The following is a 24477-nucleotide window of genomic DNA, read 5'->3' on the forward strand; positions in this document are numbered from 1 at the left end:
CCTATTAACTGCACCATTTTCCGCTCTTCATTCACTAGGCAACTCATGACTATTTCTTTTCTCTACTCGTGTGTGTGTGTTTGTGTGTGTGTGTGTGTGTGTGTGTGTGTGTGTGTTTAATTCTAGTTTCATTCCTCCCCTTTTATATACTGAGAATAACCTAGGTACTCAATGAATTTTTGTAACAAGACACAATATCTTGACATCAACATAGCATTTTCAGTAGACATGGGATCCACCCACCCAGTTCTCATGCTTCCCTTCTTCTCATCACTTTCTCTAGCCACACCGCACTTGTCCTGTTAAAGCACCAGCATTTCCCTGCCCACACACAAGTGCAGGGTTTTTCCTTCCCAATCCACACTATGTATTTGACACAGAGATTTTTTTCAGGTTTGTTCACATTTCATGTAGGCTCAGAGAACACTAAGAAAGAGGAGGTAGAAAGACCATGAGAGGTTGAGCACGAAGAGGAGTGTTGTTAAATAATGTCTTCTGGATATGTCCTGCTATCACAGTGATGGATTTATAATCCAGGAGCAAGTCAGCATGTTCTGCCTAGCAGCCTGTAATGGTTCATGCATGCACAGCAGGCACTTTTGCATTTACTAACACAAAACCTGCATGAGACTCAGAGAAGAACAAAGACAGAGTGTGTGACCTCAGCAGCCAATTGGATGGTGGCAGCCATGTGGAGATGTGTGGGGAACAAAATGAAGGGACAGCCCTGAGGAGGCCGGGGAAGAAGTTGGGGAGGAAAAATATGCCATGTCCGGCCAGAGTTCCTGTGCTCTGGACAGGGAGATATGGGGAGACCACCCGGTGCTTTTCACACAGCCTTGGGTGGAGATTTAGGCCTCTGACCCATGAGTCAGGGGGTTGAGAAGAGACAGCTCCCAACCGGGACCCAAAGGAGACACCCTGTAGCCCCGGAGTTATAGGAGAGAGGGAATAGGGGAAAAGTTCCCAACACTGACCAGAGTGTGCAGCGGGTCTTGGTAGAGCAGAGACTCCTTATGGTTTATTATAGAAATGCAAGGGAAACACATGAAACTCAAGAGTAATGAATACAAATGTGTGGACACTTTGCTCCTTCTTAGAATTGGGAACAAAACACCCATGGAAAGAGTTACAGAGACAAAGATTGGAGCTGAGATGAAAGGATGGACCATCTAGAGACTGCCATATCCGGGGATCCATGCCATAATCAGCCCCCAAATGCTGACACCATTGCACACACTAGCAAGATTTTGCTGAAAGGACCCTGATATAGCTGTCTTGCAAGGCTATAATGGGGCCTAGCAAACACAGAAGTGGATGCTCACAGTCAGCTATTGGATGGATCACAGGGCCCTCAATGGAGGAGCTAGAGAAAGTACCCAAGGAGCTGAAGGGATCTGCAACCCTATAGGTGGAACAACAATATGAACTAACCAGTACCCCCTGGAGCTCGTGTATGTATATGTATCTAGCTGCATATGTATCAGAAGATGACCTTGTGGGCCATCAGTGGAAAGAGAGGCCCATTGGTCTTGCAAACTTTATATGCCTCAGTACAGGGGAACTCCAGGGCCAACAAGTGGGAGTGGGGAAGGGGAGTGAGGGAAGGGTTGGGGGACATTTGGGGTAGCATTGGAAATGTAAATGAAGAATATACCTAATCATAAAATCATAAAAATGTAAAAAAATATGGCCATATTTTCCTAAGTGGAGTGCTCATTGTATGTCTTTGTGGCTATGTATTTTTAGTTGAGGAAATAACATGAATATACAAGAGGCACAAAGGAGATATTGCTGCATCTCCGTATATGTGTCTATTCCGTGAACTATGTAACATCTATCTTTATATGTATTTTTGAAAAGTTGGAAGGCAAATTTCATCTTTAAGATTCTTTCTGAAAGAACCTTTGAATACAAGACAAAACTAAAGTACACAATGGGGATTTGGTAGATGTAGAATTCTGTGCGAGACTATAAAAACAAAAACAACCAAAAAAAGAAAAAAAATAAGAAAGAGAACAATAGAGAATACAGCCACATTCAGAAACAATGCAATAAACTATTTATACTGTGCTCATCAAAAAAAGAAAAAAGAAAAAAAGAAATTCAAGGGAAAGAGAGAAGAGAGAGACAGAGAGACAGAGAGAGAGAGAGAGGCAGAGAAGGCTAGAGAGAAAGAGAAAGACAGAGAGACAAGGAAAGAAGAAGACAAAGAAAGGGAAGAGGAGAGAGAATTGAGAGAAGTGAGAGGTAAAGGAACAAAGGAGTAAGAGAGTGAGGTGGGGGCCTAACATCCCATTTTATGGTCTTCACTGTTGCTAGGTAACTGGGGAGGAGTTTAGGCTGAAGGTCAGAAGCTTGGGCCATTGCTTACATGACTACTGACCATGCTTCTCTTGTGGGGGCTGTGGGAGGTGGTACCTTAGGCAGGGGCCGGAGTTCCAGGAGCATGAGGGAACGCCTATCGCGTCATGCCTACCACGTCCTTTAGGTGAGTTACGACCATTGTGGTTCAGACCTCAGCTTGACTGGATACCAGCCTGTCTGCAGGTAGTCCATTGCCTCACAGAGATGAGCATATATGGGCAGAGGTGTTATGGACAGAAGGTATAAAGGCATTCTTTTCTATAGCAATAAATGAGTCTGCTTTGACTTCTCATCTGCCTCTAAGATTCTGTGACATTATTTTTGTGTATTCTTACCCATTTCCCCTAAAGACAAACTCAGGGAGCCTAAGGCTAAAACAACATCTGGCACTTGAACAGGGGTAAGAGTGACCCCTATGTACCCCGATATGATTCCAATGCTTCATTTTGCTCGCATCTATTGTTTTTTGAGCACTGTTTTATGTCATGTGCCAACAAACTTGATTTGGCCTTTCCTTTGTTCTTCCTTCATTGATATCCTTCCTGCATTGTGGTGTGGTCTAGGTGACCACCTTTTGGTCAATTCTTGCTAAGTTGGCCCCTTTCTGTTCTATGTTATAAGACCCCCTTAGGTGAATGAGAGAGCTCATTGTTATTCCTTGTTTGTCTGTGTATGTCAGTTCTTGTAGGATACATGACTTTGCATTTGGTTCATGTCTTCTCCACATAAAAACTGACAGCCCAGGAAACAGAAGAACTAAGGATTGGCACCCAATGGCCCTTTCCTATCTGAAGACATTTGTGGGCATAAGGACACAGCCTAATAAGCTGCAGAACTTCCCCTCTAATCACAAGACATTTGGATCGCACACATAGTCTGTCTTGTTTGTGATAGTTTTGCTTGTCTGTCCAAATTCAACCTGTTTTGCTGGCAGTGATATGGGGAAACTACCCTTTTATGTTAAAGAACTCCAAATATGATTTGGTTAGGAGAAGCCTAAAGACTAAACTGTCAGACCTTGAGGGACTTTGGAATGTGGCTGAAATTATGGCACCTTGGATCCCACTCAAGAATATGTGGGACCCCAATTTGTGGATTATAGTGCTCTTCTGTACTAGCAAGCAAAAGAGTAACTCAGGTGTTACCTCCTGTCTCTTGTTTGTCCAGATTCGTCAGGTTATCATAGCAAGTCTTAAATCTTCCTCCCTTGAATAAATGGTCACAGCACAGAATAAATTTGTCAGGAACAGGCCAGTACTGACCACAGCTCTACTGTCCCAAAAGAGGGCAAGCACCTGCTACAGCCTCCTGAGGAGGAGGAGGATTCATCTCCACTCCCACCCACAATACCCCACACTGTGACAACACCACTAAAGTTAGCTTTCTCATACTGTTTGTCCCCCCTCCAATTGCTAGACCTCCCCCTCAATATTGGGGGTGCAAATGCTGGAAATCAGAGATGGGGAAAACCTGCACTGCCCCTCCCCTGTCATACCCATGAACTTTGAGATGGTGGGAGACCCTTAATCTCTCAATCCTGGCATATCAAGTCTCTCCAGGATTGGAACATACTCTCCTACTGAGGCCAGACAAGACAATTATGTTGGGAAATGTATTCTACAGACAAGCAATAACTTCAGGGACAATACCTGCTCTAGTCGTTGGGGAATCCACATGGAGTCTAAGCTGCACATTTGCTACATATGTATCAGGGACCTAGGTCTAGCCATTGTGTCCTTTTTGTATGGTGACTCAACCTTTGAAAGACCCCTAGAGTCTAGGTTAGATGAATCTGTTGGTTTTCCTGTGAAGTTCCTATCCCCTTTAAGGCCTTCAATCCTTCAGCCAACTTTTCCATAAGAAACCCTGAGATATACCCAATGTTTGGCTTTGGGCCTCTGCATCTGTTTCAAATATCCAGGAGGGGACTCTCTTCTGTTTTTGGCAGAACTTGAACATAGGATCTCAACTCTCACAACACCATATAGTGATGTACTTCCTCCATCAAGGCTACACATACTACAAAATGGCCATACTTCCACTTCCTATAGGCTATGCATATTCAAACCACCACAGACCTAAATAACCCATTTCAAATATTTTTGGTCAAAAGTGAAGTCCTTAAGAATTAGGAATTTAAATGTTGGTTCCGATATATATATATATATATATATATATATATATATATATATATATTTTATATATAATTTAAAAACCAACATTTAAAATCCAAACAATTTCCAGTTCATTGTACTTCACCCACAGACTGATCCTCACCTTGGTCCTGTATAACATGATACTGGATGCTTTATCTTTAGCATTGCGTGGAAAAGTTCAACTTACTATTGTGTGTTGTGTGTTCAGATCCAGGATTCTAGTAATCTCATCAATCTGGCTTCCAAATCTTCCTCATGTTCTTGATCCATTAAGAAGGATCCCAAATCTGGCACTGCTTCTCTGAATAACACTTTGCTTGATCAAATGTGAGACACTAGGCTCTTTCAGCCAACATCAACGTCTGGGCTCTGGTCACAGTTTTTTTCATGTCAAGCATCACCTGTGCTACTGGTGCGTATTTGAACCATCATTGTAACAATGATATCCTATGCACATGAAAACTTCAGTGCACATATTCTATTCTGACACATTAAATAGAAAGAGTTTTAAGTTTAGCTTATGTCCTTTTAATTTCCAGCAACTGATTAAGATGTAAATTATGCACAAACATGTTTGAAGATTGAGATCAGATTGGAATGGATTCACAAGGCATGAATCTCATTGGAATTCAGCTTTATTCTCTGCATGCAATTTAGGTGTCATACTTTCATATCTAGTATTTCAGACTATTAACCTTTGCCACCAAATTATCTTAAAGTGTAGATGTTAATTAACACTTTCTTTTTGTTACTTTTTGGAGACAGGGTTTTTTTGTGTAACCCTGGCTGTCCTGGAAATCACTCTGTAGATCAGTTTGGCCTCAAACTCAGAAATTCGCCTGCCTCTGCCTCCCAAGTGCTGGGATTAAAGGCATGTGCCATCACGCCTGGCTTAATTAACACTTTTTAGAGAGCCAATAAATTCATAACAGAAAACCATCTCCACATGTTTAGGGTATAATTTGATGTTTATTTATTTATTATGTCTGATATCAGGACCAACATCCTTGTTAGTTTTTAGTACTGAAAATTCTACAGAGAAAAGATTTTATGCATATGACACGGGGTAAAGAACTGTTGATAAATCGGGAAATACTGCAGATGTGGAGATTTCTCTCTATATGGAAGCAACCCTTGATAGAATTGTCCTGTCAGATGGAGAGTGCCCTAAACATCTTGCCAGGGTTTTCATCGCAGCAAAGCTCTGGGGACGCTTTCTACACTAATCATCAAATGAGGCCTTGATGAGGCCATGGTGGTTTCTTTCCACAGATGAAGTAAAATCCTATTGCATAGGGCCTATTAATGGCACACTGGACTCTGACTCATTATATTGTTTCAATGAAGAGAGTTTGAAAACTGTGATAACTGTATCCTGAAAGACTATCTTAAAGATTGTCACTCAGTGAACTGTGCTGAGCCGGGAGACTGGAGCAGACCAAGAAACAGAGGCTGGGGCCTTTGGGTCACCTGTGCATCAAGGACTCCTGCCTCAACTTGAAGTACCTCATTGATGAGGAGTTAAAATTTTTAAAATCATTCAATTCTGTGACCTTCCTGTATTAGCCAGTCTTCCATTACTCAACATCCTCCACCCTTTCCTCCATTTACCTCCAAGGACACATACTTTTCTTAAAGTAAGCAGACATTTTATATAGTTTTCTGCTTTAGGAAGATCCTATAAACAGGTAACTTCATATGATATTGAAAATGAGAACAATATTCTATTGGTGGACATGAATTAACCAGGATAACAGTCAGATAAAGACCCCAAGCCTGGAACTTCATCAAAAGATCTACATAGAAGATGCAGGGTAACCAGTAGCCTTACTGGGAGTTACTAATGCTGTGATGAAACACAATGGCAAGCAACTTGGGGTGAAAGTGTTCATTTGGCCAACACTTCTGTATTGCTGTTCATTAGAAAAAGAGATCAAGACAGGAACCTGTGCGGGGTAGGAAATTACAGGAAAAGTTTGATGCATAAGGATAAGCATACAAAGTGGAGATGGTGTTCCAAACATGTGTGCTCTTTATTGAAACCACAGAAAAGATGTGAGATTAATGTGGGCTGGAACTAAAGTGTTACATACCAGTTGTCCTGACCACTGTATTTCTGAATTGTTGCACAGAGTTTTCATATCTGGATGACAACATATTTGACCTAGTGTTTTCAAGACTATGTAAAACACTCTAGTATAATTTGGCAGGAGGTGATCTCAGAGTGTGGCCACTGCAGCATCCTCTTTCCTTATCAGATACAAGTTTCTATCCTTGGCTAGGCACCCATGGGTGTGCACAGAACATTATGAGACATTGAAAACATTCTGTATTTAGCTCCTCACAGAAACGAAAGCAAGCAAGACTGACTTGTAGAATGTAGAATAACTCTGTAGAAGTACATGTGATGGTTCCCAGTATCATCTTCTAGCTCACTGCCAACTTGATGAACCAAAGGAAACAGAGGCTATTCCTTTTATTTCTCCGTAACTCACAGGAATCCAATGTATTGCAGTTCCAGCTCTGCATTTATCAGAGGCAACAAATCTCCAGGACAAGCTGACAAACTTAGACCTTTTCTCAGGTCACATTCTGGTTTGATTGAATGGCCATCATCACCTCGCATCTAATACCCTCCTACTCTTGTTTTGTTTTGTTTGTTTATTTTGTTTTTGAGACAGGGTTTCTCTGCATAGCCCTGGCTGTCTTGGAACTCACTTTGTAGTCCAGTCTGGCCTCGAATCAGAAATCTGCCTGCCTCTGCCTCCTTAGTGCTGGGATTAAAGGCCTGTGCCAACATGCCCAGCCTTCCTACTCTTTTAGATAGTATCTGGTTCATTAAGGGTGGTATGGCCATAGATCCTCCTATTCTTTTGTAGCAATATCATCCATATATTCCCAGAATGCCTTTGTGAAATATTGTTATATTTAGGTTCAAAGTGCCACAGCTGATTTCTTTTGAAGAGGAACAACTCAGAATAAGACAAACATCTGTTATGTCGTATCTCTCAGACATCAGTGTTAAAGAAAATTTTAGAAGCTTGGGGGAAGGAAATGGGATGAATGTGTTAAAAGGAAAATGATTTGTCCCATTAAATTATTGGGGAACTATATCTACCAAGGTATAACAAGTACAGAGATAGAAAAAGGAGATGTTACCCATTGAGTGGTTTTGGAGAAATTTGCAGCAAATTGAAGCTCACTGAGTGTCGGTAGCAACATTGGCCTCATGTCTCAGTTCTGAGGCTTTACACACATTTTGTCACCAGCATCACAGGTGAGTCAGTGCTGAGCTGTTACATATGGTTTGTGTGAGGATGATGGAGAGACTGGAAGTCATCTGGTTCATGGGTCACAGGCCCTGCCTGATTTCTTCTTGAATCCCACATCATGCTCTATGAAGGAAATCTTACTGAGTGTCAGCCCTGACTCTAGGGTTCCACAGTCTCAAGTGTTCTTTGGTTCTTTGGGATGTGATCCTGGTCCTCATAGAGATTCACTTCTGCCTCTTGTGATGCTCTGTGTTTTGTTCAAGCCAGAGTTTATCTTATATTTAAGTCATTTTTAGTGGGGCTGTACATATAGCTCTGTGCTTCAAGTTCTTAACACACCATGAGGATCTGTGTTTAATATCCATAACTTAAGATGGGGTAGTTTTGGTAGTAAATCAATAAACCCACCTATTATATGTAGAAGCAGTGTGATGGTTGGGACACTTTGGGCAACCATTCTAACAAGATAGTGATATCCAAGCCCAGTGATGGACTTTATTTCAAAGTCATTATGTACACTGATAGAAGAAGAGATCTCATTTCAATATGCACACACACACACACACACACACACACACACACACACACACACATACACACAGACACAATCGGCGACATAGAGACACAGAGAGATACAATACTAGACAGAGAGAAAGAAACAGAAACAGAGCAATAAAGAGACAAATAAACACATACAGGACTACAGAAAGACACAGTGAAATCATAAATAAGTAAGTAAGTAAATAAATAAATAAACAAATGCAAAACAGATATAATTAAGGAAAATAGAAAGTTTTATAAACATTCGTACAGGTCAAGGGTTGCTACAACCTATACTTTTTGATGTTTTAATAAAGTTTATTCATAAAGTTCTTACAGAAACACTTACCCCTGTATTAGTGTCACACACATATACTCTATGTGCACCCTATTCTTTTAAAGAGGATCCCTGTAGAGTTACAAACTAGGCACAGAGGAGTCTAGCCCTCCATTACCCCAAGGACTCTTTTTATCAATTAGATAATTATTTCATAAATTTAGGACCAATATGTTGTCCCCAACCAGTCCCACTTCCCAGATTTATTCCTCCTCCCACCATCCTCTTCACTTTCCCAAGAAACTCAACTTTGTATTGCCCATCCCTGGGGCGTCAAGTCTAAAGCTTTAGGCTCATCTTCTCCCACTGAGGCAAGAAAAGGCAGTTCCTTGAGACTTGGGTGCCAGGATTCTCAGACCAGCCTGCATGATTCTTGGTTTGTGGCTTAGTCTCTGGAAGTTCCCAGGCATCCAGGTTAATTGGCACTGTTGGTCTTCTTCTGGGGTTGTCATCCTCTTCAGATTTTTCATTCCTTCCTCTAACTCTTCCATTGCAGTCTTCAAACTTAATCCAGTTGTACACTCTATTTACATCTGTCTCATTCAGGTGCTTGCAGAGCCTCTTAGAGGTCAGCCATGCTATGCTCCTGTCTGCAAGCACAATACAGTGTCAGTGACAAATGTCAAGGTTTGGTACCTGCCTATGAGATAGATCCAAAGTTGGGAGGGTCACAGGTCAGCCATTTCTTCAGTCTCTGGTCCATTTTGTCCTTGAATTACTTTTAGACAGGAACAATTTTGGATCGAATATTTTGACGGTTTGTTGAAGATTGGGTCTAATTGTACAGGCTGTAACTCTTCTGTGAATCAGAACTCCATGTGCTCTCTGCGCCCCCTGCTGGTCCTGGGTGCTCTGCAGGAGGTTTTAGTTTGAGCTCACAGTAACATTTCCTCATTGTGTGTCTTGCACAGTAATACATGGCTGTGTCCTCAGACTTCAGACGGCTCATTTGCAGGTACAGGGTGTTCTTGGCATTGTCTCTGGAGATGGTGAATCGGCCCTTTACAGTGTCTGGATAATAGGTGCTACCACCACCATTACTAATGTATGCGACCCACTCCAGCCTCTTCTCTGGAGTCTGGCGAACCCAATACATGTAATAGTCACTGAAAGTGAATCCAGAGGCTGCACAGGAGAGTTTCAGGGACCCTCCAGGCTGCACTAAGCCTCCCCCAGACTCCACCAGCTTCACTTCACACTGGACACCTGCAAACAGAGAATACTGGTTGGAAAACTGTCACTAACAAAACAAACAATTTTTCTGTCTCATGAGCATACAACAGATGTCATCTCTTCTCAATAAATTACCTTTTAAAACAAGGACAAGGAAAATCAAGCTGAGCCCCAAGTTCATGGTGAGGGGTCCGTGTTCAGTGCTGATCACTGAATGTGAGGAACTGGGAATCGAATCCAGGACTGGCCTCCTCTGTCAGAGCTGCAGGGTCAGGGCCGAGGTGTTTTTCATGGGCAGAGAGAAGGCTTATTTGCATGTCTTCCTGCTATACCATGCTCTGGAGTTGGACTAAATCTGAAGTCACTGATGATACCAGATATAAGCATCAAAAAACCAGATTTCAGTTACAGCATTTGAAACATATTGTAGTTTCACTTTTATTTTCTTTTCTTTCTTTTTTTTTTTTACTTTTGGTTAGGGATTCACCATACTTTGTTTAGTTTCCCTCTGTTAATGTGTACAGAACAAGCTTCATTCCCATACTGCCATGTTTTCTTAGTGTAAATGTGTAATTAAATAGAACCACACATAACTGTATTTCAGGATATGAGCTCAGTCTTTCCAAAGTCTGGGCACAATGTGGCTTTTCAATAATATGGCTTTTGTAGAGGGTCACACCTATGAGCTGTTCATAGCAGATTCATCTCTGTGATGGGAGCACTCAGAATTTTCTGAATTTTACTTATTTGTGATAGAATGTCCTCAGGGTTTAGAGATTCTTTGTATCTGAAGAATTCCAGGTCCCCTTCTGTCTGAGACTCAGGGTTTGCAGTGGAAACATATTTCTTTTGCAACAAACTTTCTTGTTTCGCATCCCATAGTTCTCCCCTTTCTTCCTTTTTTAGTCCCCCTTCAACCATTTTTTTTTTTTGCCATTTTATACCAGGTAACAATCAAATATACTTCCAAAGAGGTTGTAAGAGTTTGCATTCCCACAAGCCATGGGGAGACTTTTACTATTCTGAATCTTTGCCAGCACAAGCCATCACTTGAGGTTTTGGTCTTAACCATTGTGACAGACATAAGATACAATCTCAGGGTGTTTTGATTTTCATTGTCCTAATTTCTATGAGTATTGACAATTTTGAGGTAAGTTGGGGGACTCCATCCAACCACTTAGGGCCCTCTGCATCTATTGGAAGTGATCTCTTCAGGGTTTATCTACAACTGTTAGGCATGAAGGCTAAGATTATCATCTGGGAAGCCTCTCACATCCCAGGTCTCTTGGACTTTGCAGAGCTTCCCCCTGCCTCCCACCTCCATTCAGCTGAATATTTAATCCATTTACCAGGACCCCTGGGCTGCTTTCCAGTGTTCCCCAACGCCTGATCCTTTCTGCCTTTCTCCCTTCTTCTCCCATTTCCACCAAATGTCTCTCTCTCCCTCTGCCTCCCCTGATTATTTTGTCCCTCTTTCTATATTGGATTGAAGAATCCGTACTTGAGCTTTCCATCTTATTAAACTCTTTATGGTCTGTGGCTTTCATCATTGATATTCTATACTTTTAGTCTAATATTCACTTACCAGTGAGTACATCCCATGCAGGTCATTTTGGTTCTGTTACCTCACTCAAGATTATACTTTTTCATTTGATCAGTTTGCCTGAAAACTTTATGATGTTCTCACGTTTTAATTGCTGAGTAGAATACCATTGTGTAAGGGAACCCATATTTTCTATATACAATCTTTGTTTGAGGCACATCAGGGTTGTATCCATCTTTTGGCTATTAACAAATAAGGCTGCTATGGGCATAGTGGCACATATCTCCTAGTGGTATGGTGGAGCACATTTTATGTATATGCACAGGAGTGGTATGGCTGGATCTTCAGGTAGAATTATTTACAATTTTCTGAGGAGCTGCCAGATTGTTTTCCTCACCAGCAATGCAAAAGTATACACATCCTCACCAACATGCGCTGTCATTTGAATTTTTATCTTGACCATTATGATTGGTATAAAGTAGAATCTCAGGGTAGTTTTGATTTGCAATTCTCTGGTGACTACAAATATTGAATGTTTCTTTAAGTGATTCTCAGTCATTGGTGATTCCTCTGTTGAGAATTCTCTTGTTAGCTCTGTAGTTCATTTTTAATTGATTTATTTGGTTTTGTGGAGGATAACATCTTGAGTTCTTTATATACTTTGCATATTGGCCTTCAATGGGATTTAGGGATACTGAAGATTATTTTTTTTCCAATCTGTAGGTTGCCATTTTGTTTTATTGCCTTTGCCTTACAGAAGTTTTTCAGTTTCATGAGATCCTATCTACCAATTTATGATCCTAGAGCCTGAGCCATTGTGGTTCTGTTAAGGAAATTGAATCCTGCATCAATGAGTTCAAAACTATTCTCTACTTTTTGTTCATTTAGATTTAGTTAATCCAGTATTAGGTCGAAGTCTGCAATTCACTTTGATTTGAATTTCGTGCAGGATGATAGATATGAATCTATTTGCATTTAGATCAGGACCATTTGTTGGGGGATGCATTCTTATTATGATTTTTATTATGATTATTGGGTTCTTTGTCAAAAATCAAGTGTCCATAACAGTGTGGTTTTATGTCAGTGTATTCAATTCAATTACATTGATCATCATATCTGTTTCTATACAAATACCATGCAGTTTTAATAACTATTGCTCTAAAATACAGCTTGAGGTAGGGGATGGTGAATTCTCCTGAAGTGTTTTCATTGTTCAGGATTTTGTTAGCTACCCTCAATTTCTTGTTTTTCTATATGAAGTTGAGATTTGCTTTTTCAAGAATGTAATAAATTGGGTTGGATATTTAATGGGAATTCCACTGAATCTGTAGATTGAATTGTTAAATTTGGCATTTTCATTATGTTAATTCTGCCTATCCATGAGCATTAGAGTACTTTGCATCTTTGAGTTCTTTGATTTCTTTCTTCAGGGTCCTGAAGCTCTTGTCACACACATCTTTCACTTGCAAGATTAGAGTCACACCAAGCTAATTCATATTATTTTTGGTTATTGCAAAGAATGTGATTTTCCTAATTTCTTTCTCAGCCACTTTAACTTTTCTATAAAGGATAGCTCCTGAATTCTATGAAGTAATTTTGTTTCTAGCCACTTTGCTGAAGGTATTTATCAGCTTTCAGAGTTCTCTGGAAGAATTTTGAGGTCATTTATGTATATTATCCTATCATCTACCAATTACAATTCTTTGAATTTTTCTTTCTAATTTGTATCCTCCGATCTCCTTGAGTTGTCTTACAGCCCTAGCTAGAACTTCAAGTACATTATTATTGAATAAATAGGGTGAGATTGGGCAACTCTGTCTCTTACTTTAGTAGAACTGCTTTATGTGTCTTTCTATTTAATTCAGTGTTAGCTACTTGCTGCCATTATGTGCATTGTTTTACCATGCTTAGGTATGTCCCTTTGAATCCCTGAACCATTCAAGGCTATTTTCCCCCTTTTCTCTCTCTTCATCTTGGTTTGTTTGTTTCCTTCCTTCATCTCTCTCTTTATCTTCCTCTCTCTTCCTTTCTTTCTGTCCCAAATATTGCCTCTTTGCAGTTGTCCCCTATCAGGACCCTTCTGCCCATCTCCACCCCTTCACCTCTGAGATAGTGGGACACACTTGGGTGTTGCTGTATGCTGATATATCAAGTCTCTGAAGCCTTAGGCTCATCTTCACCTACTGAAGGACAAGGCAGACCTCTGCTACATGTGTGCCAGGGGAATCAATCCAGGCCCTCTGTGATTTTTGGTTGGTGATCAGTCTCTGAGATACCCCATGGGTCCAGGTTTACTGACCCTGTTCGTGTCTTTCTATGTGGTTGCTATTCCTTTGAGGTCTCTCAATTATCCTCCCAACTCTTCTTTAAGGATCCCAATCTCCATCCAATGTTTGGTTCTGGGTGTCTGCATCTGTTTCAATAAGATGCTGTGTGAAGTCTCTCCAAGAATAGTAATGCTAGAGAAATGCCTGTAAGCATAATGGAACATTATTAATAATGTCAGTGACTGGTGTATGCCAATTAGGTGGGTCTCAGGTATGACAGGTTATTGTTTGACCATTCCTCCAGTCTCTGCTCCATTTGTGCCCCTGCATTGCTTTTAGATAAAACTGATTTAGGGTCAAAAGTTTTGTGGGTGGATTGGTGTCCTTATCCCTCCACTGTCAGTCTTGCATGGCTATAAGAGGTGGCCTCATTAGATCCATGTCTTCACTGTTAGGAAAAATATTGAAAACATTTTCTAGTTTTCAGAGCTGGGACACTTCACCTTCAGTTCCTACTATTTTTAGATCAGGTCTTTTCATGGTATTTTGGATTTCTTGCATGTATTTGATAAGGAAATTTTTAGATTTACTATTTTCTTTACTTATACATCAAGTTTCCTGTATGTAGGGATGTATTAGTCAGGGTTCTCTAGAGTCACAGAACTATGGATAGTCTCTAGATAGTAAAGGAATTTATTGATGACTTAGAGTCGGCAGCCCAATTCCCAACAATTGTTCAGTCGCAGCTGTGAATGGAAGTCCAAGGATCTAGTAGTTACTCAGTCTCACGCAGCAAGCAGGCGAAGGAGCAAGAGCAAGAGCTAGACTCCCTTCTTTCAATGTCCTTATATTGTCTCCAGCAGAAGGTGTAGTCCAGATTAAAGGTGTGTTCCGCCACACCTTTAATCCCAGATGAAAGGCGTAGCCCAGATTAAAGGTGTGTTCCTTAAACTCGGAGATTCAATCTTCTGGAATCCATAGCCACTATGGCTCAAGATCTTCAAACCAAGATCCAGATAAGGATCTCCAAGCCTCCAGATAAGGGTCACTGGTGAGCCTTCCAATTCCGGATTGTAGTTCATTCCAAATATTGTCAAGTTGACAACCAGGAATAGCCACTACAATCCACCCCTTGTCAACTTGACACAAATAATATCTCATGTTCACATAAAACAATAACAAGTTTGTAAATACGCCTAACATGATATAACTATCCCTCGTACAATCGCAAACGCATTAGTAAATTTACAATGGGCATTCATATTACTTTATAATCCTCGTTTCTGCAACTGGTTACGTGGCCTTAATTGGTATTTATAACTACCTTCCTCTACTACCCATTCTATATTTCCTTCTCCTTCAGCCAGCACCTCAGCAGGTCTTGGCTCTTTTCCTGGAGGATTGACCCATACCTTCATTCCTGATGGGTCTGTGTCCTTTGTCATCCTGCTTGGATTAGGCTGTTGTAGTTTCCCATTGACTTTAATCACAGGACATGGTAGTACTAAGAGACGCCCTAAGGGATCTCCTACACTCCAGACATAATCTTGCTTACCACCATTGTGAAGAGGTAATCCAATTTCCCCATGGTAATCTGGATCTATCACCCCTCCTAACACTGTTACTCCTTTTTTAGCCTGTTGGTTTAAGGGCATTAGAAGCCCAAAATGACCAGGGGGAAGTCTGAGCTTCCAGTTCAATGGAATGTTTGTTGTAGCTCCTGGTAGGAGCACTCCCCTCTCTGGAGCCAAAACTTCTAAGCCAGCAGAACCTAGAGTTATGGGGACAGGAAGCAAAAATTTTCCTAGAGGGTCACTAGGAGTGATAGTAAGTGGAACTATTCCTTTTTCCACCCCTTGATTCCTGGACCCATGAATCCTGGCTATGGGTGAAACTGTACTATATATCGAGCGCTGATTCAAAGCATATACTGCCTTCTGAAGAACTCTACCCCAGCCTTCCAAGCTGTTACCACCTAATTGGCGCTGTAACTGCGTCTTCAGAAGGCCATTCCATCTTTCTATCAGACCAGCTGCTTCAGGATGATGGGGAATGTGGTAAGACCAGTGAATTCCATGATCGTGGGCCCACTGTCGTACTTCTCTGGCTGTGAAATGAGTTCCTTGGTCAGAAGCAATACTGTGTGGAATACCATGACGATAGATAAGGCATTCTGTCAGTCCATTAATGGTGGTTTTAGCAGAGGCATTACGTACAGGAAAGGCAAATCCATAACCAGAATAAGTATCTACTCCAGTAAGAACAAAACGCTGTCCTTTCCACGAAGGAAGTGGTCCAATGTAGTCAACCTGCCACCAGGTTGCTGGCTGGTCACCTCGAGGAATGGTGCCATATCTGGGACTCAGTGTTGGTTTCTGCTGTTGGCAGATCTGGCAATCAGCAGCAGCTGTAGCCAGGTCAGCCTTGGTGAGTGGAAGCCCGTGTTGCTGAGCCCAAGCATAACCTCCATCTCGACCACCATGGCCACTTTGTTCATGTGCCCATTGAGCAATGACAGGGATGGCTGGGGAGAGAGGCTGACTGTCCACAGAACGGGTCATCTTATCCACTTGATTATTGAACTCCTCCTCAGCTGAAGTCACCTTTTGGTGAGCATTTACATGGGACACAAATATCTTCACATCCTTTGCCCATTTGGAGAGATCTATCCACATACTTCTTCCCCAGATGTCTTTCTCACCAATTTTCCAATTGTGATCTTTCCAAGTCCCTGACCATCCAGCCAATCCATTGGCTACAGCCCATGAGTCAGTGAATAATCGTACATCTGGCCATTTCTTCTTGCAAACAAACTGTAATACCATGTGTACTGCCCGAAGTTCTGCCCACTGTGAAGATTTCCCTTCACCTGTGTCTTTCAGGGTTGTCCCAGAAAGGGGTTGTAATGCTGCAGCTGTCTGTCCACTTCTGGGTGGTGCCTGCATAACGTGCAGAGCCATCAGTAAACCAGGCTCTAGTCTTTTCCTCTTCGGTCAGTCGATCATAGGGAACACCCCATGAGGCTATAGGCACATGTTTGGCAGCAGATGGCAGTGTAACAGGAGTAGAAACCATAGGCATTTGAGCAACTTCTTCATGTAACTTGCTTGTGCCTTCAGGACCTGCTCTGGCCCGATCACGTATATACCACTTCCATTTGATAACAGACTGCTGCTGTGCGCGTCCCACTTTATGACTTGCAGGGTCTGATAGTACCCAGCTCATGATGGGTAGTTCAGGTCGCATAGTAACTTGGTGTCCTATTGTCAAACGTTCAGTTTCCACTAAGGCCCAATAGCAGGCCAAGAGCTGTTTTTCAAAGGGAGAATAGTTGTCTGCAGATGATGGTAGAGCTTTGCTCCAAAATCCCAAAGGTCTTTTCTGTGATTCACCTACGGGGGCCTGCCAGAGGCTCCAAACAGCATCTCTATCAGCCACAGACACCTCAAGTACCATCGGGTCTGCTGGGTCATATGGTCCAAGTGGTAGTGCAGCCTGCACAGCAGCCTGGACCTGTTGAAGGGCCTTCTCCTGTTCCAGGCCCCACACAAAGCTAGCAGCTTTCCGAGTCACTTGGTAAATAGGCCTAAGTAACACACCCAAGTGAGGGATGTGTTGTCTCCAGAATCCAAATAGACCCACTAAACGTTGTGCTTCTTTCTTGGTTGTAGGAGGGGCCAGGTGCAATAACTTATCTTTCACCTTAGAAGGAATATCTCTGCATGCTCCACACCACTGGACTCCTAAGAATTTCACTGAGGTAGATGGTCCTTGAATTTTGGTTGGATTTATTTCCCATCCTCTGATACGCATATGTGTTACCAATGAGTCCAAAGTGGTTGCTACTTCCTGCTCACTTGGTCCAATCAGCATAATGTCATCAATATAGTGCACCAATGTGATATTTTGTGGAAGATCCAAACGATCAAGATCCCTTCTAACTAAATTATGACACAGGGCAGGAGAGTTAATATATCCTTGAGGCAAAACTGTGAAAGTATACTGTTGGCCTTGCCAACTGAAAGCAAATTGCTTCTGGTGGTCCTTATGGACAGGTACTGAGAAGAAGGCATTTGCCAGATCAATAGCCGCATACCAGGTGCCAGGAGATGTGTTAATTTGCTCAAGTAATGAAACTACATCTGGTACAGCAGCTGCAATTGGAGTTACTACCTGATTTAGTTTTCGATAATCAACTGTCATTCTCCATGATCCATCTGTTTTCTGCACTGGCCAGATAGGAGAGTTAAACGGAGATGTGGTGGGAACCACCACCCCTGCATCTTTCAAGTCCTTGATAGTGGCAGTAATTTCTGCAATGCCTCCAGGAATACGATACTGTTTTTGATTCACTATTTTCTTTGGCAGAGGCAACTCTAAAGGTTTCCATTTGGCCTTTCCAACCATAATAGCCCTCACTCTACAGTTCAGGGAACCAATATGAGAATTCTGCCAATTTCTGAGTATATCTATCCCAATTATACATTCTGGAACTGGGGAAATCACCACAGGATGTGTCTGGGGACCTACTGGACCTATTGTGAGTCGGACATCAGTCAAAACTCCATTAATCACCTGCCCTCCATAAGCCTCTACTTTAACTGGAGGGCCACAATGTTTCTTGGGATCCCCTGGAATCAGTGTCAACTCAGAACCAGTATCCAGCAGACCCTGAAAAGTCTGATTATTTCCTTTTCCCCAGTGTACAGTTACCCTTGTAAAAGGCCTTAGGTCCCTCTGGGGAAGAACTGGAGAAAGGGTAACAGCAAAACCTTTGGGTGTCTTATCAAGATCCTTCCTCAGCGGAACCTGGCCACCCCTTCATTCAAGGGGTTCTGGATCTGCAAACTGTCTCAAGTCTGGAAATTGATTCACTGGCCGAGATTGCTGTTTACCATGATCTAATGTAGCCTTTCTTTCATTTGTTTGAGAATTTTTCTGCTTATACAGATCAAACAAATATGCAGTAGGCTTCCTATGTATTTCATTCCTGGAAACACCATGATTGGTTAGCCAGTACCAAAGGTCCAACCGAGTCATGCCATTATAAATTTCACCTCTCCTGTGCTGACCATTGCTGGGTATGTTATTATAAACATTCTTTTGTCTACGCTGTCCATTATAATAACTAGAATCACCTTGTCTCCGGCGATTCAATGCTGCCACCTGGCCCTTGTTACCTCAGAATCCAACTAAACCCAGTGAATTTAATTCATCTAATTGAGCAGAAGCATCTCCAATGCTAAGATCTGGTACAAGGAAAAGGGAAAGAACAAAACCCTTCAAATGTGCTGGTGCCCCTCTCACCAATTTGCGTCTTATAGAGCTAGTGAAAGGCATATCTTCTGGACCTTCCCATTGTGGACAATTATGCTTTACACAATATATCCACTCTAGCATTGCAATTTCCCTAAGTCTTAAAATCCCTTCATCAACACTAAGCCACGGAATATCAGGCATCTCCAAGTCATTTCCAGTAGGCCATCTTTTGATAAACACCTCAGCCAACCATTCAAACAAACTTTTGACACCTTTTTTAATTATGCGAGCTTCCGTATTAAACCTAGAATCTCTACTCAGAGGACCCATGTCAATAAACTCAGCCTGCTCTAGTCTTATGTTCCTTCCACCCTTATCCCACACCCTTAAAATCCATTCCCACACATATTCACCAGGTTTCTGCTTGAATGAATTAGCAAACTCATTAAGCTCCTTAGTAGTGTAGCGAATTTCCTCATGGACTACACTTTCTACCTCCCCTCTAGGAGCCTGTTTTGCTTTGAGTCTGGTTACAGGTCTAGAAGAAACTATTGGTGGGCCTTGAGAAACATCAGTAGTGAAAATCATTGCTGGTTTATCAGACTCTGCAAAATTAATTTCCTCATGTGGGGAAGGCATTATTTCAAGGGGTGGGGCTGAGGGTACTACTTCCTCAGGTGGGGCAAACCCTTGAGAATCTGAAGATTCAAAATTCTCAGCTTCAACATGGTCTTCCCACACATCCCCGTCCCATGTTGTAGGATCCCATTCTTTGCCAATTAGAGCCCTTACTTTAACTGTTGACACACTCTGAGGCTGAGACTTGAATTTTCGCTGTAGTTCAGCCAACCTTACAATGAGAGTTTCTGTTTGATTTTCTGCAACTTGAGCTCTATTGCTACAAGAGAGAAGATTCTCCTCAAGGACACACTTAGCAACTTTTAGATCGTTTACTTGTGTCTGGAGCCTTTCGATTTTATCACACAACTCCTTCCTTTCATTCATCATTTTTTCCACAGATACTAAGAGCAGCCAGCCAGTAAAATCATTTTCCAATTTTTTCCCCATCTTGTAGAAAGCTTTGTGCACTGAATCACCTAATTCATTAAGAAAATCAAGGGCATTTGCTTCTTTAAGTTCGGAATATAGTTTCAACCATGGGTCTTCAAAATTCTCTGAGCTCCCAGGAGGGAGAGAATCTGGAGAGGTTTCAATAGTTGAAAGTGCTGGTGGATCAACAAGCCAATTCCAGTATTTTAAAAGATTCATCCTTGTACTTCTGTTACTCTAGAACCACTCCTGGTACCAACTTCTGTATTAGTCAGGGTTCTCTAGAGTCACAGAACTATGGATAGTCTCTAGATAGTAAAGGAATTTATTGATGACTTAGAGTCGGCAGCCCAATTCCCAACAATTGTTCAGTCGCAGCTGTGAATGGAAGTCCAAGGATCTAGCAGTTACTCAGTCTCACGCAGCAAGCAGGCGAAGGAGCAAGAGCAAGAGCTAGACTCCCTTCTTTCAATGTCCTTATATTGTCTCCAGCAGAAGGTGTAGTCCAGATTAAAGGTGTGTTCCGCCACACCTTTAATCCCAGATGAAAGGCGTAGCCCAGATTAAAGGTGTGTTCCTTAAACTCGGAGATTCAATCTTCTGGAATCCATAGCCCCTATGGCTCAAGATCTTCAAACCAAGATCCAGATAAGGATCTCCAAGCCTCCAGATAAGGGTCACTGGTGAGCCTTCCAATTCCGGATTGTAGTTCATTCCAAATATTGTCAAGTTGACAACCAGGAATAGCCACTACACGGGATTTTCCCCTAAGTAATTAATATGATAATAAAGACGACAAGAAGCCAATTGCTGGGCAAAGAGGAGGAGGTGGAGCTTCTGCTTCTGAAGGCAAAAGAGGGGACATGGGAGGAAGAAACAGCCCTTTTATGGTTAGGCTGTGAGTGAGAGGAAGCAACATGTAGATGAGTAATTCTTAGACCTGGTGGTAGCTTGTATGTTGGAAGATTTCCATCATAAAATAGTTGATGAGTTTAGAATGATTGATTTTGTGCGCAGCACTTGTATTATTTGTTGATTTTAAGTTCAGATTTTGTGTTGTTTTTCATTCAAGATGACTTAGGTGGCCTGACTGAAAGAACAAAAGGTAGGAGGAATTTGGCCAGGCTTTGGAAAGGGAAGATTGAGCAATGACCAAGCTCCAGGGGGAGAAGTTAGTGCAGTAGTGTACAGGCTGGCAAGAGTGCACACTTATTGTTCCTTGGGGACCCAGAGATCCATGATCTTGGAATTCTGGAGAGGCAGAGCCAGCATTTGTGGGAGAGGTGTGGCCTAGGAGAAACATGCAGTCCTGGTCTCTAGCTATATACCAGGTTATGAACAGACATAAACCAATGATGTAGGCACTTACCCACTTTAGCATTGATTGGTTTGTTTTTTAAAACTACATGATATGCCTGGACATGTGGATCAGTATTTATGATGAATTTTGGAAGAGAACTGTCTTCAAATTGGAGGGGTATTTTTTTTTCAGCAGGAAGTTCAGGGATTCTGAGCATGTCTTCAAAATGTCTCAGCAAGTAAGGGAAATGAGTGCAGGAAAGGAATCTAATCTATATGGTTCCAGATAGTAGATTGTTGAAGGGGATGGACTTTTGGCCATACAACTTGTCTATAGTATTTGTTCAATAATTTACATACAACACCAAGGACATAGAGATGGTCCTCTAGTACAGAGAGTTAGAACCTTGTCTATGTTTCCATTTTACTGTGAAAAGACACCATAGCCAAGTTCAGTCTTATTAAAGAATACAGTTACTAGAGGCTGGCTTAAAGCTTCAGAGGTTCAGTCTATTTTTATGGTGGGACGCATGTCAGCATGCTCGCAGTCATAGTGTTAGGAGATTTGATATTCTACAACTTGGATTGAAGGCAGCCAGGAAGAGAAACTCTTTCCACTTGCCGGCAGAAGAGGGCTCTATTCTGCACTGGGTAGAGCTTGAAGATAGGAACACGGAGCCTACCCCTACAGTGATGTCCTTCCTACAACAAGCCTCAGTTACTCCTAAAATCCCCTAATATTTTCCCTATCCATGGACCTAACATACTCAAACCTCCATAAACCTCAGTAACATGGTTCATATATACTTGGTCAAAAGTGATATCTTCAAGGATTAGAATCTTTAAATATTGATTCTGAATATGTTACGTCCAACCCACTTCTTCAAGGTGTCTGCATAAGAGGGGCTACCACAACCATGAAAAATTATTCCCATCCCCCACTGCAGCCCCTTCTTTGGAGCCTGGCAAACACGGACAAACCAGTCGTCACTTACAGTGAATCCGAGGCTGCACAGTAGAGTATCATGGACCTTCTAGGCTGCACTATGCCTCCCCTTAGACTTCACCAGCTTCACCTCACACTGGGTACCTTCAAACAGAGAATCTTGAGTCAGAAACTGTCACTAACAAAACAAATCAAAATAGAGAAACAATACAATTTTTCTGTTTCTCATGTACACAAAACAGATAGAATCTTATCTCTATGAATTACCTTTTAAAATAAGGACAAGGAAAACCAAGCTGAGCCCAAAGTCCATGGTGAGTGCTCTGTATTCAGTGCTGATTACTGGATGAGGGCCTGAGAATGAAGGTCTGGGCTCTTCTGAGAGCTGCAGGGTCAGGACAGAGGTGGTTTTTCTGGGTGCAGAGAAGTAATATCTGTAGGTCTTCCTGCTGTGGCATGCTCTGGAGTTGGAAATGGGCAGAAGAAAGTCCTCATAGCAGATATGACACATGAAAGAAACCGTTTTAAGATGCAGAGTTGGAAAAATATTTCATATTCACATTTTCTTTGGTTTTATCACACTCCATTTAGTTTTCCTTAGAGCATGTGGATACAACATGTTTGGTTTCCATATTGTCATATGTCCTGGTATAAATGTGTAATTAAATATCACCACACATAATTGTGTTTCTAGATATAAGTTTAGCAATTGCCACCGTCTGTGCTACTCTTTGCAAAATTTTAATGTGGATCGAGGAATGTATTCTTGAATGTTTAACATTTCAGTCTGCTACACATATGTACATGACAAAAGAACTCTCTTTTTGACTACTTCCTATCATTAGATTAGCCATTTTTCTAAAATCTTTACTTTTAATTATGTGTATATGTGTTTGTGGGAGTAGTGTGGTGCTCACGGTGGCCACGTTTATACTGAGTTTTCTATATGTACATGTGGTTATGAGGTGCACATTGTGGTTATCAGGAATTTAATCTGAACCCCTCAAAGTTCAATATTCTCTCTTAACCACCTAGCTATTTCTGCAGCACCTGGCGTAAAAATGATGACATTCCATCTCATTTTTGCTGTGGCTCTGTTCTCAATGTACTGAAAATCACATTAATCACTGTGAAACTGGAGGATACATTTTCAGTGACAACCAGGCACCATCTTATCAAATGAAGCAGAAAGCAGTGCTCTGAGCAAAGGTAAAATTAGAGCAGGCTGATCGCAGCATAGGCAGTGTAGAGTGAGAAAACTATTCAGTTAGATGGGAAGAATTATTTCAGTAATAATAATGATATGTAACTTTGTTGGCTATAGCTAATAACAGAATATTGTGTGTTTCATATATGGAGAGAGATCTTATGAGTTATCATTCACAATGATAACTGTGTCATCATTAAATTGTGGACATGTGTTTGAAAACTTCATGTTAGGGAAGATGAATACAATTAACTTTAAACATGAATTAAATACAGTAAATGGCTGAAAGGTGACTAACACCACAGTCGGGAGAGAAATAATCTATTCCCAAATCCTTCTGGTTTTCCTCACCTACACAGTTGTCCACTTTGAGGGATTTTTTTTTTTTGGGTAGATATGAACTCAATTATTTGTTTTTGTTTGACCCTATTAGACTATAGAATCATTTAACAAATCTTTCCACTGTGTGAACAAATTTAGTAGAATGACAATGAAAAGTGGGCTCTAAAATATCTCTGTTGCTGGAAGGAAAACTAAGAACTCTAACATTGAAACACATGCTGATAGACACAGGTCAGAGCTCCCTAGATTCCAGAAGAGATCCTGGGAAGTCCCTTTGGGTCCTCAGCGCCCCCTGCTGGTTGTGAGCATCCCTGCAGAGAAGTATTTGTGCAGGCTCACATTGGACTTCCCACACTGTGTGTCTGGCACAGTAGTACATGGCTGTGTCATCAGTTTGGAGACTGTTCATTTTTAAGAAAACTTGGCTCTTGGAGTTGTCCTTGCTGATGCTCAGTCTGGATTTGAGAGCTGAATTATAGGTTGTGCTTCCATCACTCCATATCACTACCAGCCACTCCAGACCCTTTCCTGGAGGCTGGCGAACCCAGTGTACACCATAGCTGGTTAATGAGAACCCTGAGACGGTGCATGTGATGGACAGGCTCTGTGAGGGCGCCACCAGGCCAGGTCCTGACTCCTTCAGCTGCACCTGGGACAGGACACCTGGGGACAAGCAACATCACCATTAATCACACATCTCCTAGCTGACATGTCTTAGT

General features: G+C 41.7%; 2 gene segments (V, D, J or C) and 1 further gene; all 3 read right to left on the bottom strand.

Annotated features, from left to right (window-relative positions):
- The window catches only part of Igh (immunoglobulin heavy chain complex), a 2751187-nt gene that overhangs the window by 433785 nt on the left and 2292925 nt on the right, over nucleotides 1-24477 (bottom strand).
- Nucleotides 9574-9867, bottom strand: Ighv5-12 (immunoglobulin heavy variable 5-12). The segment is given in 1 exon segment: nucleotides 9574-9867. A coding segment is annotated over 1 exon segment (294 nt).
- Nucleotides 24120-24410, bottom strand: Ighv2-6 (immunoglobulin heavy variable 2-6). The segment is given in 1 exon segment: nucleotides 24120-24410. A coding segment is annotated over 1 exon segment (291 nt).

Source organism: Mus musculus, chromosome 12 (assembly GCF_000001635.26).
Source record: "Mus musculus strain C57BL/6J chromosome 12, GRCm38.p6 C57BL/6J".
NCBI classification, from domain to species: domain Eukaryota; kingdom Metazoa; phylum Chordata; class Mammalia; order Rodentia; family Muridae; genus Mus; species Mus musculus.